Source organism: Lontra canadensis, unplaced genomic scaffold (assembly GCF_010015895.1).
Source record: "Lontra canadensis isolate GAN:19392208 unplaced genomic scaffold, GSC_riverotter_1.0 scaffold48, whole genome shotgun sequence".
In the NCBI taxonomy this organism is placed as follows: Eukaryota; Metazoa; Chordata; class Mammalia; order Carnivora; family Mustelidae; genus Lontra; species Lontra canadensis.
The window spans coordinates 5,611,186-5,631,115 of record NW_022631042.1 but is presented as its reverse complement, the minus strand read 5'-3'; the positions used below and the strand labels follow the sequence as shown (position 1 = coordinate 5,631,115).

The window sequence follows — 19,930 nt, the reverse complement described above, 5'->3', positions numbered from 1 at the left end:
TATTACCTTTTTACTAATACAGCAAAGGTCACAGTCCTTCCAAGGACTCCTCTTTTTAAGTTACCTGAAATCTCTAAGCTCTTCTGTTGAAATGAAAAGCATAAATCACATGGGGATTGTACAAGTTCATTTCTACTTTATCCTAATGGAGTGATCTCAAGATTTAGAAAGAAAAAGCCTAATAATACCTAATACCTAATAAGTACTAATATCTAAGCATTCATTTTTAAATATAAGCATCCGTGAAAATACCTGGGAAAAAGAAAGCTTGAGGGAAAAAGGGCAGTTGAGATTCCTGTCCAGTTGCACTGCAGTGCTTACAAATGAAGAGAGTCCCGCCATACTCAGAAGGGAGAACACAGGCAGTCCAGTGAGAAGGACTACTTTAAATATGATCTAATGAACTAAATATATCCTGCCTGTTATTGTCAGCTCGCTTTATTTCAAGGTTGACTTGGAGGCATTTATGCAGCGGCCTGTCTGAAGGATGGCAGTTTAATTTTGTAAAGATGTTGATCTTCCTTACGTGATTTTGGGAATTTCTTTGTATTCTTAGTATTGATGCTCTCTCTCCAGCAAGACCATCTGATTTCATTTTAAAATCTTGCCTTTCCTTTAAAGTACCTTAAGTATATAACTTTCTACATTAAAAGGTCATCTTAAATGTAATTCTATTCATTTTTTTTTAAAGATTTTATTTATTTATTTGACAGATCACAAGTAGGCAGAGAGGCAGGCAGAGAGAGAGGAGGAAACCGGCTCCCCGCTCAGCAGAAAGCCTGATGTGGGGCTCGATCCCAGGACCCTGGGATCATGACCTGAGCCAAAGGCAGAGGCTTTAACCCGCTGAGCCACCCAGGCGCCCCTGTAATTCTATTTAAATGTTATTGAATAGTTGTCTTTTGGCTGAAGAAACCTAAGGGGAGTTTCATTTTTTGTTTTCATATGGATATTTTGCTGTACTCATGATAGTTGTGGAAAACTAACAGAAAATGATAAACATTAGTTAAGAATTTCCAGTTAGAACAATATGCTGTTTCCTTTTTTAAAGTCAGTTTATCATCCTTGTTGATTGACAGCGTCTCCAATTGTTTTCAAAATCCTTAGTCTTCATGAACTTTAGATTAATGCTATCTAGAGAAGTGCATTTTCTTTCAATTTTGTGGAGTTTTGCAAGCTAAATCATGACAAGGAAGTAAGATTGCCAGTTCTTCCTAATTTACACTTTCCACCCCCCGGACCCAGTTCATCATCTGGAATAATGATTATGCAGGAAGATAGCATATATTAGAGGCAGATCAGCAGGTCAGTACCTTTTGTTTCTCTGGCTTCTGACTTACTTGGATGGGAAAATGGCCAAAAATAAAAAAAAAAAAAAGTCTGCTGAGTATCTCAGATATAGGTAATGGGTCCTCACCAGACCATAAAAATAGACCCGTAAGAGCCATACCAGTAGTGTGATGTGGGTGGGTTTCTTTTCCTTTTTTTTTTTTTTTCCCCTAATTCCTCTGGCAACAAACCACTCACTGGGATTTGATATCGTACTTTTTTTTTTTTAAGCATATTTAAACTCACAGGCTTTATGTAATGAGGATTTTAGTGTAGAGTTTTTCTGCAGAGTACCATTTGGTCCTACCAAGAACTGTCTGTTCAAATGTTTGAGCCTTTGATTGAAAAATCTTGCTTAGCCTATTTAAAGGTAAGTCATATGATTTGTTTCTAACAAAAAGGATTTCTATCTCCTAAATGATAGGAGATGACTGTAGTATAATAACACTCTTAAGAAGTTGTATCACAATAACAACAAAAAGCTGTAGCTGTTTTTTCAAAGTCATTAGGCTTTTTTTAAAAATTAGATTTGTGTTGTTTTCCAAGTTACAAGTCTTTCAACATTTTATGTTTAAAAAATATTAAAACCTTGTCCAATAGTCAGTGGCATTTTATTTTTTGATGTGCAAAATTTTACATCTGTAAACATTTATTTATTAACATTTAAAATGATTTATGATCCAGTTTGATTACAGTGAAACTTTCATTGTACACTTAAGCTATTTATACCTGATTTTTAATTTTGGGAATAAAAATTCATGGTAAGATTAATATAGTGCGTTAATTATTATAAATGACTTGCTATTCTTATGTCCACAACATTTCTAGTTTGCAATTAACTACTTATTACTTGACAGAGTCATTAGTGTGTTTAATTTTCTATCTGAATAGTATTAATTGTTGGTGAACTTTGTCACTATGGTTAAATGCAATGTGTATTTTGGATATGTTCTTGTTAAACATTTTTTTCCTTAATGAACAAAGAAACACTAATTGCTACTTGGAATGGTAAATTATATTCCAAATAATGATTCTAGATTTAATTAATTAGTATAAATTATGTAAAACTTGGTAGGTAGGAGAATAAAAAAATCAAAATTAATATTTTGGGCTCTGTAGAAAACTTATTACAAATAAATATTATAAATAATAAAATAAATAAATTAATTAAATAAATAAATTTGTATTATTACAAATACAAATTATTTCCTTGAATGATGACACCAAATTTATTTATTTTTTAAAGATTTTTTTTTAAGATTTTATTTATTTATTTGACAGAGAGTGAGAGAGGGAACATAAGCAGGGGGAATGGAAGAGGGAGAAGCAGACTTCCCACCAAGCAGAATGCTCAGTAAGGGGCTTGATCCCAGGACTCTGAGATCATGATCTGAGCTAAAGGCAGACACTTAAAGACTGAGCTGCCCAGGATCCCCTAAGTTTAAATTAAGGATAAATCATCCTAGGAAAATTAAAAGTTTCAATTTAATTACAGCAAGTTAATTCATACTGGAAATGGTATAAATTCTCTGGAGTAAATCTCACACAGTTTCTGGAATTATCAAGAAACATAGTGAAAGACGTTTTTAAAATGTTTGCGTGCACTTTTCAGTCCTCTCCTATGTGGTTTTGAGTTAGTAATGTCTTTTGAACCTAAAAGAAGCATTACTTCCAATATTAGTTCAGAAAAAAACCAAAATGAAATTCTAAAAGGGTTTTGTTATGTAGGGTCCAGTGGTCCATTGGATTTTATGAGAGAAAAATATGTAGAAAATCTTTATTTACCAGAATCATTATTATAGCAGAACAATGAATCCAGTCCACCATCATCAGATAACAGCTTAGTCTGGGAGGTACACTGACCTTACAATTAGAGAGTACTTGCACAGGATGTACTGGAAAGTTTGGAATTTATAGTTGCCTCCCTTATTTTTTATGAAAATGTTTGGTCCTTTTTACTCAAGCACACTTGAATCTTGAGGGTTTTCTGTTTCTGAAGGAGGAAATTCTGTAACCGTCTTTTGATTTAATCACAAGGTGTTTTCATTCACTGGCCCAAGTTATGGTTAAAAGCTTTAAGCAGCATCTCCTAAACTAGCAGCTACCTCCCATTTGTGTGATACTTTATGTTCATATATATATATATATATATATAGAGAGAGAGAGAGAGAGAGAAATCTGATTAAATTTGTGTATATATACAAATTTAATCAAATTTGTATATATTAAATATACAAATTTAATCAGATTTTATCATCTAAGTGTTTTGCAAACAATTGTTCCTACTTGTATACACTATATACATTTATTAGATTAAAAAATTGGCCAGTATGAAATAACATTTTACTGTTTAATTGTATGGTTGTTCAAAATAATATTTCATGATAACATGTCAAAATAACGTTTTTTTTTTAAGATTTTATTTATTTATTTGACAGAGATGACAAGCAGGCAGAGAGGCAGGCAGAGAGAAGAAGGGAAGTAGGCTCCCTGCTAAGCAGAGAACCCAATGAGGGGCTCGATCCCAGGACGCAGGGATCACGACCCGAGCTGAAGGCAGAGGCTTTAACCCACTGAGCCACCCAGGCACCCCAAAATAACATTTTTTATGAAAGGAAATTTTATACATAATCTCATTTACTTTTGAAATTTATAACCTTATTTGATTAGTGATACAGCCATTTTAGAGAAAATTTAGCCACAGAGAAACTATCCTATCAAGACCCAAATTAAACCTAAATCACTTGACTTCAAAGTCCAGAATCTGAACCATTGCAAAGCACATGATATCTTACTGTTTATAGTATAATTTGAGGTGGGAAAAAATAGAATTCCTGTCTGAGGTTCAAAGATTAAGAAAAGCTCTAGACAGTCCTATTTAAACTGATAAGATCTTAAGAAAATCATTTCAAACCTATAGTAATTCCTCCAAGTACTCCAAAAAGTAGCCTTGTTTCTAGATGGACTTAGTAATGAAGTCCAGTGTACTTACTGTTTTAAGACTACCACCGAAACAAGTTTTAAATTATAGTATTTGAAAGTATAATTTAGTGATATGTATTTTTGTTTCATATTATAGATGTTTAAAATTTTTTTCTGTTGTATATTTTTACATCCACTTATTTTTTTAAATTTTATTTATTTTAGAGGAGGCAGGGACAGAGAGAATCCCAGGGAGACTCCCTGCTGAGTGTGAAGCCCTGGACTTGATACCCAGGACCCTGAGATCATGACCTGAGCTGAAACCAAGAGTCAGCCGCTTAGGTGTCCCTACCCCCACATATTCTAATAGGATAGAAATGCACATGTAAAAAGTTACATGTGGCAACTTTCTTAAGAAAAGATATTGGATAACTTCTCATCTAGTTATTGAAGTATTTTTCTACAGAGCCCTAGGGTTCTGTGAGGATGACTCAGAGCCCAAGCGAAGTAGGACAGGAAGGGGAAAGGGCCACACTTCTTGCCCCCTTTAACCAGAATAGCTTTTCTTTTAGCTATGTTTATACACTGGAATTGCATGTAAAGAATTCTGTCTCTGAATAGAAGATTATAAGGTATGGATCTAATGACTTCTGTTTCCACATGATGAAATGCAAGCAGATTTAAATTATTGGTTTACACCCATTGCAACTAGCTTGGGTTGGAACCTGCATCATATTTATGTCTAGGAAATCATGGCATGTAAACACACCTAGGTATGGTGTAGGGTCAGAGTGTGAAAAGGAATCTAATTTTGAAAACTAACTTTCATCATCCGTATCCAAACTGTTGAATCAATAACACCAAAAATGGGTTTTGTGGGCACCATATTTATTAGGTGGGGAAGGCCTGTGTACCAAAAGAACAGTGTATGTGTGTGTGGTTGAAAACAGAAGAGTATGATCTGATTTTCTGTTCTAAGGAAACGTGCAAGGAAGGTTTATGGATAGAATAGGAATTCTGAGCTACTCACTCATGAGTAAGAAAATGTCATGAAGGTCCTAGCATTCATTTATGGTACAAATACTCTTGTAATCTGAGCTTTTTCAAGTTTTGCAGTTCACATCCCAGGAAATTTTAGGCTATGCCTTCCCTGGGAGGAGTTTCCCAAGGAACACAACTTTATCCACACATGGGAAGAATTACAGATTCTCTGGGAATTTTCTCTGATTTTCTGATCTATTTATTGGAGAGGCTTCTTAGAACTCAGTCTCTCAGTTTCTACCACCAGGTTTTCAACATAGTGGAAATGCACAATGCTCCTAAATTCATTCTGGAAACACTCCTTTGATTTGACAAGGGAAAAAAAAGGAGAAAGAAAAATTGTATTCTTCTTTCTTCTTTCAAAAATAACCCAAGGGAATAAGATACACTTACAAATTCTACAAAAAGAATAGGATTTATAATCTGTAAATTGATAAGATACAGCTGGTCTCCCTATAGATTCAAGAAAGGTATGTGATAAGTGATATTTTTAAATATGCCTTTTTCTTTTCTCTTCTTTAGAAAACGTTCAGCCATTACTTTTCTGTCCTGTACCTGTGATTGTTCTTTGCTTTCCAGATTTAAGTATCTCAAGCAAGAAGTAAATTATTGCAGATATCAATGTCTTGTCTATTCTTATGAAGGAGAAATAATAATAAATGTAATCCAAAATTAGCAAGTGAAATAAATTACTATTTTAATATGTAAGGAACTATGTTTTGAAGAAAACCAAATGTGCAAGACACACATTTTACATGCCCTAGCTAAATGTGAGAGAAGAATGGGGAGGAACTACACTTTTTTTTTTTTTCGTGAAGATAAACATGGGTGGAAAAACTATTCAATAGAATGTGCTGTAACCTGAGCTTTTCTCTTATGTATGCAGTGTGTCTTATGTAATGTTTGGCCTTCCTTTGCCTCAAGTGAATAAAACTGATTATAATATGAAGCATAAGGTTAAAGTATGAGTTGAATAACAATACCTAATTACTCCTGGTATTAAGGCACTGAAGGAAAATAAATGAACCCAAGTAATGTCAAATATCTTGCCTATTATTAGGGGGAAAAGTTGGAAAGTTACAACAGTGTACCAAAAATGAATCAGTTGAAAATGTGGAGGAAAAAAAAAAAAAAAGACACAAACTCAGTGTTTCTCTCTCAAAAATATTAATACACATGTGAAGTAATGTCGGATTACTACTTGTAGCTTTCCTTACATAACATCCAAACCAGTGTTATCCCAGTAACTGTCTAACCATGAGATTCAACAGGATAAATTACTTGATAAATTACTTGATACTTCTGTTTTCTGATGAACTTAAAACTCACAAGCGTGGGATGGATACACGATCTCATTTCAGTTTTAAGTTTAAAGCAGACAGAGCCTGGGCAGGACCCAGGTTTCCTCCTTACTTGACATCTTTGGGGCCCTGGATCCTTAGTAGTCACAATAATGGATTTCCTGGTTCAGAGAGGGAGGCATTGGACAACATGTGCTGTCCCCTGGGTCTTTCGGTAGACGTTCCTGGGACTCTGCCCTTTGCAGAAACCCTTCCCTCTAGTACATGGGCTACTTGAATAAAAGAAAATAATTCTGGAAACAGTGAGATAGATTTATGATTTGATTACGGTACAGAATCTGGAAAAGGGCAAATATATGCACATGGATCTATTTTAACAACAATAGAATTTAATTTTTAAATCATTTTATGTTCCTTCTGTCAGCATTGCAAATGACATGACTATTAGTGAAGATTTTTAGTGAAGTTTATATGGAGCATAAAATAACTTTCTAAAAGGTATGACTTAATATTTGAGTTTTTTTTTAAATAGATTCATGTTATTTAATAAAGAGAACTGCAATTTAACCTTGGGGATTTCCTGTGCTAATTTTTAAATGGGTTTGCAAAGCCATTGATTTCTATAGATATTCTCCTAGAGCTTCTTCAGTGTGGAGGAAAGGAGAGCATCAGGTGGGAGAGGGGTACAAAGCTGGGAATCTAGACCCAGGGTTCCCACCACGGTTGTACTCCATAGTTACTCTGCCCATTTGTCATCCAGGTAAGAATCTGAAGAACCAGTTCAGCCACTTGAAAACTGCAGATCTCGTCGTAGCATCTTACTTTACACATGAGGAAACTGAAATGTAAGAGATTAAGTGGTTTGCCCACTGTCATCTGGCAAGACAGTTGCAGATCAGTTTTTTGGCTTAATCTCTAGTCAGTATACTAAGTCTCAACTACACTAGGTTAGATCTCTGTATTCGGATTGCTACTTGAGGTAAAACGTGCAAATGGGATTGGAGGATGGTCTTTGAAATGAGCATTCAGTAAGATATTACTCAATAAACTACCCTGATTATGATTATTTGTTCATAGTGTAGAGAACACCAGGATAGCAGTGCATGTTGCATGATTTCAGAGAGTAGGGAAAGCTTTTCTTCACACTTCACCCCCAAGCAATTGATAAAAAGCCAAATCCAGACCCCAGGAAACCTAAGTCACTTGTTTAGGCTTATATATTTACTTTTTACATTGGAAAAAACGTTTGGCACTAATAGGATTCAGGCTGCTTAACCATCAGAACCTCCATGTGAATGAGTTCAGTGCACCCTGATTTACAGTGGAAGTATCCAGGGTATAAGGCATGGGTAAAGAGATATGACAAAGATAAGAATGAGTAGAGTTAAGTAAATAAAATTGCCCTGGGAAAACCGTACCACTTATCTTTCTCCATTTTGAGGACAAGTCTAATTTTTCTTATTTTCTTAGCTATACAAGTAATATTCTTTAAAAAAGAAATGGTTCCTCCCACGGAAATAAGTGCTCATGATGTCATAAGAGTGGCACTTCTGTTGCAACAACACTGTAGAGGGAAAATCTGAGACCATAAGAAAAGTAGAATTTTTTTTTTTAAGATTTATTTATTTATTTATTTGACAGAGATCACAAGTAGGCAGAGAGGCAGGCAGAGAGAGAGAAGGAAGCAGGCTCCCTGCTGAGCAGAGAGCCCGATGCGGGGCTTGATCCCAGGACCCTGGGATCATGACCTGAGCCGAAGGCAGAGGCTTCAACCCACTGAGCCACCCAGGTGCCCCAAATTTTTATTATTAAAAGTGTTGGCAAAAAATATTTTGTGTGATTTTTTTTTTTTTAATCTGCAGTCTCCATTCTTTTGGCATTTATGTTTTCCATGGCCTTGGGCAATGAAGCAGGGAATATTTGTTTCTAAGCTACAAGGCACATTTTAACTGTTCATCAATGCCAGGACATCCCCACTTAAAAAAAAATAGAGTTGTAACCAAAAATAGGAATGTGCTTTCAAATATTAGAAGGAACAAATTCTTATTTCTTACAATAGAATCCACTCATATCAGAAATAATTTCCTTTCAGTCTTTGTGAAATAACCACATAGTGTATAAAGATACCCAAAAATAAGATAGACTAGGTGCAATACATACAAGCACAAATTAGTTGATTTTAGCACAATTGGTGTGAAGCAAATTGCCCATGATGACAAAATAATATTGCAGTTGAATACGCAAAAAATAAAAACAACAAAAGCAAAAAACTGAGACTCGTAACAAAGCAGTGCCTGTCATTAAAACTACATATCCTCTACCTCATGTATTTAAATTCTTCACATCTATGGTCTATCCAAAATTCAGTTATTAACAATGAAATTGAAAGTGAAGTACACTTCTTTCAAATAGTTCAGGTTTCAACATTGTTTATAAAAATCAGGCATGAGCTCAGTATTCATGAAAATGAGATTTTCCTTTTAGTAGTGGTTATAATTTTGGTGACATGAGAGAGATTCTAGTATTAATTCCCAGTTTATTTTCCCAACTTAACCATGCATTTTTGTTTTAACAGAGAGCTTACAAATGATTAGAAGAATTTATTCTTTCTGAGACTGCTCAGAACATTCCCTCTAAAATCAGTATCTTGCTGGATACTCGTGAATAAGGTATAGTAGCGACCGCGTGTGTTATCATACTTAGCATTTGGCAGAGAAGACCTCAGTCAATACATCTTCATGAGCAGGAGAGCTCCAGGCAGGCTGTGGCTGGCTGTGTTTGGGAAGTGAAGCCAGATAAAGGACTACTTGGCATCCAAGTGTCCCAGGAAAGCAGATGAGGCCAGAAGTACAGCAAGCATGTTCTCCTGAGATAAGATGTCAGTGCTTATCATCCAACGGTAGAAAATTGAAAAGATGAGAATTTTGAGGAAATACTCTCAGACGAAATCTTTTAGATCTTCCACCAGTAGACAGTTAACATTGAGAAGGGGAGGACCTAACCTAGAAAGTCCATCTCTAAAACAAAAAGGAAAAGCATCTGTTTGTTTATAACTGGCAAAATGACTTTTCAGTTGAGTTGTCTTTGTACTTTGATCTTCTCATACTGATTATTTAAGCTTCTGTTTTATGATCTGTTTCTAAGGCTAAACCCAGACCTCTTGAAACCACCTAATCAAAGCCAGGAGTTTGAAAGAAGCAGGTGCTGAACAGTCCTGTTTCCCCGATAAAGAAAATGGGCTGTGATCGAAACTGTGGGCTTATCGCCGGTGCAGTCATCGGCGCAGTGCTGGCTGTGTTTGGAGGTATTCTGATGCCGGTTGGAGACATGCTTATTGAAAAGACCATTAAGAAGGTACAAGTAGTCTAAAGGGTATTTCTTGTCATTGGGATTCAGTCTGTCTTCTGTCCCTGTTTTGCGGCTGTACCTGTTTTCTATTTCATGTTCACAGGCAACGTTGTGTCTTTAATAAAAAGGGGGTAATGAGCCATTGCAACTTCACCTGGTAGAGAAATGTTAAAAGTATAATGTACATGGAACATGAATGCATCATTGTCTTAAGCATAATATTCCAATTCTGACAAAACCTGTGTAGAGGTATGCAGGTTAGTAGAAGTGATTGCTTTTCATTATGTCTCAAGACTATATTGATATGCTTTTGAATGAGAAATAAGTGTGCTTTGTGAGGGTACATTTATAAAATTAGTTGTACTTTGGTTCATCTTGATAGAAGTTAATATATTTATATGTAGGTAGATACATACACACACACATACATACACATTTAAAATGGATTATATTTCATAATGAAGCAGGAATCTTTGGTAAAACTGGTATAAACTTTTTTATTTTGCAAACTGCTGCTTTTTATAATATGTAATGACATATGATTGTCTTATAAACATTTCCTATTTATAAAGGTTTATACTGATTCTGCGAAAATACTTTCAGAAAGTTTTGTAGGACATAAGCCAACATATATGCAATGAGTTGCCTGTAGTTTTAACAAAAATTAGACAAACTAGAATTCATCTCTGACCCTCATTCTTTCTAATGAGCTTCACATCTACCAAACTTTGACTGAGGGGGGGGGGAGCATGAGAGTAAGAAGCAGGTTGGCTGGAGTCCTAAACCATGGGTGGCAAATTCAAATGGCTTCAGGGGTTCTGAGACAGGATTTAAAAAAAAGATTCCAAGAACAAAATAACATAAGAACAGGAACATCTTGAGAGCATGTGTCCTGCCCCAGGGCATGTATACTTGGGTTTTATTTGGCAAGTATTACATGTAAAAAAACTATCTGAGTGCTGGCCTCAGTTCGCAGCCTGTCTAGCTGTCAGTGGCCCAGGCAGAGGGTTAAGGAGCATGGTACACAATGGAGAACAACAAAAATCCATAAAATGGGCTAGACCTACCAATTTATACTGAAATTTCTGTTAGTCCCCAAACCTTTACTTCCCTCATCCATTCATTCCTGTTGACCTCTTGTTCTTACTATGAGTATAAATAATAAATAGTTTTAAAGATTTTTATTTATTTATTTGACAGAGATCACAAGTAGGCAGAGAGGCAGGCTGAGAGAGAGGAAGGGAAGCAGGCTCCCCGCTGAGCAGAGAGCCTGACATGGGGCTCGATCCTACGACCCTGAGATCATGACCCAAGCCAAAGGCAGAGGCTTTAACCCACTGAGCCACCCAGGCGCCCCAGATAATAAATAGTTTTAAAATTAAAAGAAAATGTCTCGGGGCCACTGGGTGGCTCAGTTAGTTAAGCACCTGCCTTCAGCTCAGCTCATGATCTCTGGGTCCTGGGATCGAGTCCCACATTGGGCTCCTTGCTCAGCGGAGAGCCTGCTTCCCCCTCTGCCTGCTGCTCCCCTTACTTGTGCACTCTTTCTCTGTCTGTCAAATAAATAAAATTTTTAAAAAATGAATTGTCTCACTATAGCCATTGTCTTAGTATAGAAGATAGGACAGTAGGCCATTTTTGAGATAATGGCTCCTATATATGAGTGCTGTATTTTCTCAATAATAATCTAGGCATTTCTAGCATTGCTATTACTAACACATTGCAAAGCTGAAACTCCATGCATTTAACTTCAACTTTGAAAATATATTGTAAAAAAAAATAATAAAAAGTAAAAATATATTGTAAATGGAATGTAATCCCTCCCTCCTTGGAATTCCCAGTTTTCTTGCTATTATTTATGATCCACTTCAAGAGAGACAAGCAGATGCTGGTGAGGTGGGGCTCACGTGACCCTGTGAGATAGAATTCCACTGCATGGTCCTCTTCCTGCTTTATAAACTGAGCTTCCCTTCTGGAACTTCTGTGGCTAGAGCACAGAATCAGTTTCTCTGCTGATGTAAAGGCTACAATGTATCTTTTGGGAAAGTTTCCAGAATGGAAAGTCACCATAATCTCCCACTGTGCACCTAAATTTTAGGCTTTTTTTTTTTTCTGACACATAATTAATGTTCAGTAGCTAAATATTGATCATTTATCTTTTTCTTCTTCATTCAACAACAGTAGTACAGATAGCCTCTCTGTTCAACGGCGTGTGAAGTGCTAAATCATTTTAAGTGTTTAACGTTTATCTCTACATTCATAATATTGAATGATTAACTAATAATTGAATGATTAATCATGAGAAAAGTAAGGGTTTTGAGATGCCAAAAATGTGCTTTTATATAGTGACAGAGAGGAAAATATATATTTTTTTTACCTCAACAAGTTTAAGATTTAACTGGAGAAAGTATATCATACCAACATACAGAGAACTGTGAGCCTCATGTATCATATGGGAAAATGCTATTTGGAGTTCTTTCTTAGAATAGTAACTTCAGAAACATGAACCTGTTGGATTTTGATCAAGCACAGGATTTTGAAAGTCCAAAGAGGGCTGCAATAAAGGCATCAGAGGACTGATTAATATTATGGAAAAAGTTATGAAAATGCAACTAACAGCTATGAAGAGGGAGGGAAGAATCCAGAAAATGTGCCCAAATACAGGATCAACAAAAGAGATGATTAGAAAAACAGCATGGGTAAAATTTAGGAAGCTTCGAAGATTAGGCAGAAGAATATTTAATTGACTGTATGACAGGCAATAGTAGTTGGTGGCTGTTTTCTTGTAGGCGTAAGAGGTAACAAAACCTGCATGTAGAGATTGGTATCATATGGCCAGCATTTATTCAGAGCTGTGAAGAACTTTAAATATGCCAATTCATTTAATCTTTGCAGATCTTTATGAGAAGCTGTTATTTTATCCATTTTAGTCACAAGACCTTAAATCGACTTGCCAACTCATGTGGCCAGAAGAGTCCATTGCCGAACCTAGACAGTGTGTAGGCAGAGACTAGATCACACACAGTCTTGTGCACTGTGATCCTGCCATAGAAAGGGTTGAAGAGTGAGGAGGCCAAAAACAGGAGAACAAGGAAAGCCTATGTAGGACATAGCTACTTTCAGGGAGAACCTTAAGAGTCCCATTTAGCAAGATCTCTGCATAGTCTGCACATGATACCACAAAGGTGCTCTGGGCTCACATGGTAGAGTACATAGGAAAAAAAAAAAAGTGATGGAGTGTGGTGCAGTTTGGATATGGAACTAAATTAGGATAGAGGGTAAAAATACTTCAAGATGTCCCACTGAGCTATTGGGAAAGATGTGCTATAGGAGGGAGGGAAAAAAAAAAAAAAAAAAAAAAAGACTGAGGTCTTATGAGTGTTTTGATGAGAATATCAGTGTATATTTCAAAGGTCAGAACTCAGATTGATCATTGCTGTAGAGATTACAGATAAAACTAAACAGTCGATGTGCTTTCTCAAGAACTTGAGTATAGAGACAAAAAAGCAGAGAGATCACTACAAGTTTTATGCATAATTCAGAGGTAAGAAGACAAAAACAATTTTATGTGAAGAAATAAAAACAAAAGAGTGTAATTAATTTGGAAGTTAGTGGGGGGCCAGCACTCAAGGAAAGAGAAAATCATATGCTCTCAGGTCGATGAAAATTCAGGAAATAATGGTTAGAACATGTCACTAATGTTACTGAATCTATAAATTCAGTAGGATAGGATAACAAATTTAGCGGGGAAATGCAGCATAGAGATGGAGGACTTTATCTTCTTGTTGTTGAAGTAAGGGTTGTCTGTGCAACCTTTTACAAGACAAGGTGGGAGAGTACGGATCTAGAACCTAGAAGGAGAAGGAGGCACAAAACAGATTGAGGAAGAATGAGTTCCAAAAAACTCCTGATAGTTTATATCATATGCCTGCCACATGTCCGTAGACTAAGACGAACCATTAGAATCCCTTCAGGGGTCAGAATCTCTGATATATTTAAGACTAAGCCTGATTTTCTCCCAGATTTCCATATAGCCACGTTGATCTTGTCAATTTTAGTCCTATAAAGATGCCGGGATTTTTCTTTCATTATACTAGGCTGTTTCTTTTTTCTTCAGTTTACAAAAACTGTTCTAAAAATAAGATTGCAGGGGCGCCTGGGTGGCTCAGTGGGTGAAGCCTCTGCCTTTGGCTCTGGTCATGATCCCCGGGGTCCTGGGATCGAGCCCGCGTCCGGCTTTCTGCTAGGTGGAGAGCCTGTTCCCCGCCACCATCCCCCCGCCTGCCTCTCTGCCTACTTGTGATCTCTGTCAAATAAATAAATAAAATCTTTTAAAAATAAATAAATAAATAAAATAAGATTGCAACATGTATCTGCTTGACTCTGAGTAGGAGTCAAATCTCTGAATTATGTGTAAACCCACGGAGCCCAGTGACTTTAAGACCCGCTGCCTCAGGAGCACTTAGGTTAATGCTATTATTTTGCAAACATATAAATGTTTTAGTTCTGGTTATTGTTTGCTACTGAAACTCACTGAAGATTACTTTCTTCATTTAATTGACTAATAACAAATTGGGCAAGTTGTTACCTGCAAACAAGCACCCTTAAAAAAAAAATGAAGTGTTTACTTGAAAAAGGTCAGAAAATCATCCTATGCTGGTATCTCATTTATAAAGTGGAGTTGGAACTAGGTGCTGTCTTCTGTGATATCATTTAGATTTAAATGATATCACAGAAGACCACACCCAGTCAGCACTTGAAATAGTCTAAAATAGTCCAGAAATTTTACCTCTTTTATATATATGTGTGTGTGCATGTATGTATATACAAAACATTCATTTTACTTACTTTCTAAGGGATGTTTTCTAGGGACATCATGCTTTTTATGGATTACAGCTGAATACTTTCCTACCAGTACTTCTGACTCTGATTGCTAAGAAAGTTCTGTGGAGTCATCAGGTTTATGCAGTCTTACATACCTAGACAAATCATTGGCACTAGCTGTCACAAATGTGGAAACTACCACAGCACTTTGGAAAAAGGTCAAAGTTCTGCCACCACTTACAAAAGATAATTGATTACTTGATGTTGTTTATACCACTTGATAAATATTTGTGTAACATTGGTAATTTTAAATAAATCTTAATTTCCCTATCATAGTAAGTATAGAACACCAAGAAGGAAATTAAAGCTTCCTTTCTTTCCTCCTAAAAGACTAATGTTAAATTATACCATCAGTCAATTACACCCTATTCTTGAAAAGAACAACCCTTTGGTAGCTTATAAGACATGCCTTCAGATAAAATAAATTGAAATGATAATTTATTAAAATAGCCCAGATTTGACTTGACAGTCCATATTTTAAATAGTATAATATTTATATTACTTCTATAATACCATCTTATAGTGTTTCCAGGTATGAAAAAATGATTTGTAGAAATTGTCTTATGTTAACGACAATATATGAGAACATAAACATGAACATGAAACAGTATAAAATAAATTTTAAATTAGAGGTGTAAAAATGGATTAAACACTACATATATTTTCATTTGAACTGCAATAATAAAATTACTTAACACCAGTGTTTGAAGAAACAGCAGGTATGTATATATGAGTTTCATCCTCCCCTCCAAGTTGTATCAATGTATCAGCATAATTTGGTACTCACGCTGAATGCACAGCCTCCCATATAAGTTCTCACATCAGTTTTTGGAGGCTAATTTCCTGGGTTTCAACAAATGTTATGCTGGGTTTTAAATGAAGACTTGAGGCTGAAGCTCTTCTTTGACTGTCAGCACAACTGCCACTAATACCATAATTCAGTGTGGTTGGTGTGCACGTGCACACATGCACATGTGTACACTCACTTGCGTGCATAATGCCCAAATTTTTTTGCATGTGAGGAAATGGCTTGTAACTAGTTCTAAATGGAACAAATTGTGGCAGTGAATGGGGATGGTGAAGACTATTTTCAGTATGTTTCTGCATTTTAAGGAAGTTTTAATGTCACTGCGGTGAGAATAAATTTTAAAATGACTAAATAGCAGGAAAAAAAGTGCCAGAGAATACTATGTGAGTTATCGCCACATGACTGGTTGAGACAGAAAATGCTATGAATGAAACAATTCAAGCAGTCTAGAGACTAAATGATGTTAGAATTCTCCCCCCAAAGGGTGGATAGGATTTGTATGAGAATAATAGCTAAGATTTACTGAATGTTGCTAGCTTTGTGCAAACACTATTCGAAGTGCTCACATTCATTATCTCTACAACTAGGAGGCTAAATATTCAATTAAACCATACTCAACTTACGTTGAGTTTCAAAAATACTAATTTCATGTGGTTCAACCTAATACTATTTTTTATCCCTATTTTACAGATAAACTGACATGATAAACTTGACAGTATAAAGACTTTAAATAACCTGCCTCAGTTTGAGTGGTTTGCACAGGACCAAACTGGGGACGAACCCCATAGGATCTAGTGTCATTCTTAAATATTTCACTCTGTTTTGTTGGAAGAAGCCACTATGCTTGTTCAGGGTGAGGAAAAGGGAATCTAAGTCATAGACTAAATTCTGCTACACATAATTCTCTTAGCACTTTATGAGATCCTTGAGAAATGGGACAACATTGGGTACACTGGTACCCTACCTACTCCACGCATAGGAGGATATCAAGGGCATTTTAATAATGACACCAAAGTTGCCCTCGGTGGTAATGAGCAGTTTTCCTGCAATAGCAGTGATCCGATGGGTATGTAACTAGGTGGAAAACACCGCTGTTCCAAACATCTGCTTTCAAATTAATGTAGCAAAATAGAAGTTACAATGTCAATAGCTTTCAACCCAGCTGGAGTCCTTGCCATAGGAGAGACATCAGGTTGGAGTCCAGTCAGGACTGGGGATGGTAGACTGTGTGCTTAAGGTCAGGAACAGATACTGATGGACACATCAGCCAAGTGAGAGGACCTTAAATTATATTATTTTTTCATGTGCATCATTATTGACTCCATACTTTGAATATAGTGAAAGATTTGCAAAATTGGCTAGATAGCCCAAATCCAACTTAAAAGTCAGGCATAAAATTCTTTGTTCCTTTTAAAATTAGAGGAACTTATGGCCTATTTGGTCTTGGTACTCAAGGAGTGGCTGTACTATTTTCTAATACTTACAGTAGTCTTAGGACTGGAAGAAATGCATTCCTATTTTGACAGTTTCAATATTTTTTCTCATTGTCTCTGATCAAACCATGCATTATGGAAACTACACAAGTTTGGAGTAAGAACTGATTTCTCTATTATCTGCTACTAAACTGTCACATAACATTGACTCAGAACTCATTTCTAGATGGGGAAATCTAGAAATGAGACTTTCTCCAGAACTCATCTCTCCAGAACTCATTTCTACCACTGAAAAAAACCAGAGATGGGGTTAGATGACCCCACTTCTAACAGCTGATAATTCAATATGTTCATTTCAATTTCTGTGTTTCAACTTGCCCATTTAAGAAAAATACCTCCCGATCAACAAATAAGGCAGAATGATTCCTGGCCTTTAGAAGAAAAGCATGATAACACTGACAGTCTTTTGATTTTAAATGCACACACCTTAGGGTTAGGGAGGTTTTCTGTCCTCCCAAGTACTTTCCATCACAGTTCCTAAAATAACATTTACTGAGTTTCTTTCATTAAGAACTAAAGTAAAATGTGTGCCTTAAGAGTTATATGATAAATAATTGCTATTGCATTAGTCCTGGAGATTCTTAGAGTTCAAGGGTAGTAGTGCCCATGTTCACGTGTTCTTTCCCTCATACAGGCTTGTGAAATTGGTACATTATCCTAGGGTCAGTTTCAAAACCATCATCAAATACCTTTACATTTAGAATAGCCGTAAGACTTCCTCTGCTTATAACTCTGTCTTAATATTGAGCTTGTTTGTATTGGAAAGAAGACTTTTGGGGAGCTAATAAAAAGTTTTTCAAGGACCAGTGGTTGCAAAAATAATGGTCTCACATCATTTTAGCAGCTCCAGTGAGCCCAGTGAAAACGCATTGCAACAGCGTGGGGTTTTGTAATAGCATTTTAGCTTGGTGCCCTGTTCTTCTCTAAGGAATTTCCTTATTTTCTGCATTAAGCAATAAGTAATCTGTCCTGAAGATATGAAACTTAGTTTGACTTCTTCCAACTAAGTGCAGAGGTAAGAGGGGGTTTGGGGGGAGATAGTAATAGCATGGTGTAAAAGAGGACTAGTCTAAGAGTCAGAGACCAGGATTTTCATGATGGTTCTGCTGCTCTTAGAGTGCCCGTGGGCCAGCCACATAGTTCCTCAGAGCCTCAGAGACCTCGCCTAAAAAATGTGATAATGTTTGGTGTCCTTTCCCAATTCATCATTCTATGAATTGATGCTTCCTGGTGAGGGAAATGAACAGGTCACATTGTTCTGTATCCATGGGTTTGTTTGGGCACATTTTCTGTGAAATTCTTTTCTTCCTCTTCCTCAAGCACAAAGATGGAGCTCCATTCTGGGCATTTTTCCCAAGGTACTTAACTGAAAATATCAAATCACATTTGTTTGCACTGGTTACCATAGCTTTATAGACTTACTCAGAGAGTGGAAGCCACGGACAGAAACTGGGAGAGCATCCATTACTCCCTCAATTAATAGGTAATGAAATTGACCCTGAGGGGTCTGGTGACTTTCTACTCAGTCCCACGACATTTAAAACAAGGGAACAGGTTTCTAATACAGCGTTTTGTGGTTCCATCATTGGTACTTTTTCTACTTGTTTAGCCTCACTACATGGGGCATTGATGATTTGTAATGAATTCCACAAAAGAATAATAAGACAACTTCCTTATTTCATCCTTTTATTCTAAAAGTGGTAATTTAATAATGTTAGACTATTGCAGCTTTTGGAAACATGTCCTTTACAGTTACCACAAACATATTGAGTTAGGGATTGAGAAGGATTTTGAGAGAGAGAAAATGTGGGAGCAGGCATGGGGGGGGTGGGGAGGGAGAGAATCTTAAGCAGGCTCCACACCCGGCATAGACCCCTGCTCAGGGCTCCATCTGACTACTCTGAAATCATGACCTGAACCAGAGTTGGATGCTTAATTGACTAAGCCACCCAGTTGCCCCAGGATTGAAGATTTTGAAGAGAAGTCAGATTTGTGTTTTTCATCGAGAAGCCTTTTTTTTCCCCTTAATTTAATTAATGTTAAGTGATCATCCTCTGAAGTATACAACTTTTGAGGAAAAATCAAAGCTTTCAATACTGCCAGATTTTTCTCCGTTCTTCTGTTTTGTCTCCTCAGTCTGAGGGCAGAAGAGAAGTTAATGCTCAAGCTGATAGGAACTTTTTGGAAGAGGTTTAATAAAGTTTGCTTAATAAATTGTGTTTAACTGTTGCAATATTACCAGAGGGTCACTGTAAACCTTGCCAACTGTTGGCCTTAATTCACCAGCCATGTCTGCAGTATCACATACTGATTGCCTTTATAAAAGGTTGACTAAAAGAGTTTGCTATAATAATTTATTGAAAACATTTCTGTTGCAATCGTATGACAGGTTTGCAAGAGTTCTCTTGAATAAGGTCCTTGAGCTTGGTCCTTGCAGTGGCTTACCAAAAGTTCTAAATTCCCAGAAGCGCCCATATTTATTACAAAGAAATAACACAAACTTGTTTTCCTTTTTGTAGCAAGTTGTACTGGAAGAAGGTACAATTGCCTTTCAAAATTGGGTTAAAACAGGCACAGAAGTTTACAGACAGTTTTGGATCTTTGACGTGCAAAACCCACAAGAAGTGGTTGCAAACAGCAGCAAAATCAAGGTCAAACAAAGGGGTCCTTACACATACAGGTGAGTCCCCACAAGTAAGTGGCATTCTTTCCTTGACCATTTGTATTTCTGAAGAGATTTTCGCTTGCAAAATGACGTTTTCAGATGCACTTACTATTTTTTCCAGTAATATATATTGAAGTAT

General features: G+C 36.4%; 1 protein-coding gene across 1 annotated transcript in view; it reads left to right on the top strand.

Annotated features, from left to right (window-relative positions):
- Nucleotides 1–1,523: 1,523 nt before the first annotated feature.
- CD36 (CD36 molecule) overlaps nucleotides 1,524–19,930 on the top strand; it is a 38,324-nt gene continuing 19,917 nt past the window's right edge. The window contains exons 1-4 of the mRNA XM_032873256.1: nucleotides 1,524–1,699; nucleotides 9,169–9,262; nucleotides 9,738–9,947; nucleotides 19,646–19,806. Coding sequence (XP_032729147.1) covers nucleotides 9,828–9,947; nucleotides 19,646–19,806 — 281 coding nt within the window. The 5' untranslated portion in view covers nucleotides 1,524–1,699; nucleotides 9,169–9,262; nucleotides 9,738–9,827. The remainder of the gene's footprint in view (nucleotides 1,700–9,168; nucleotides 9,263–9,737; nucleotides 9,948–19,645; nucleotides 19,807–19,930) is intronic.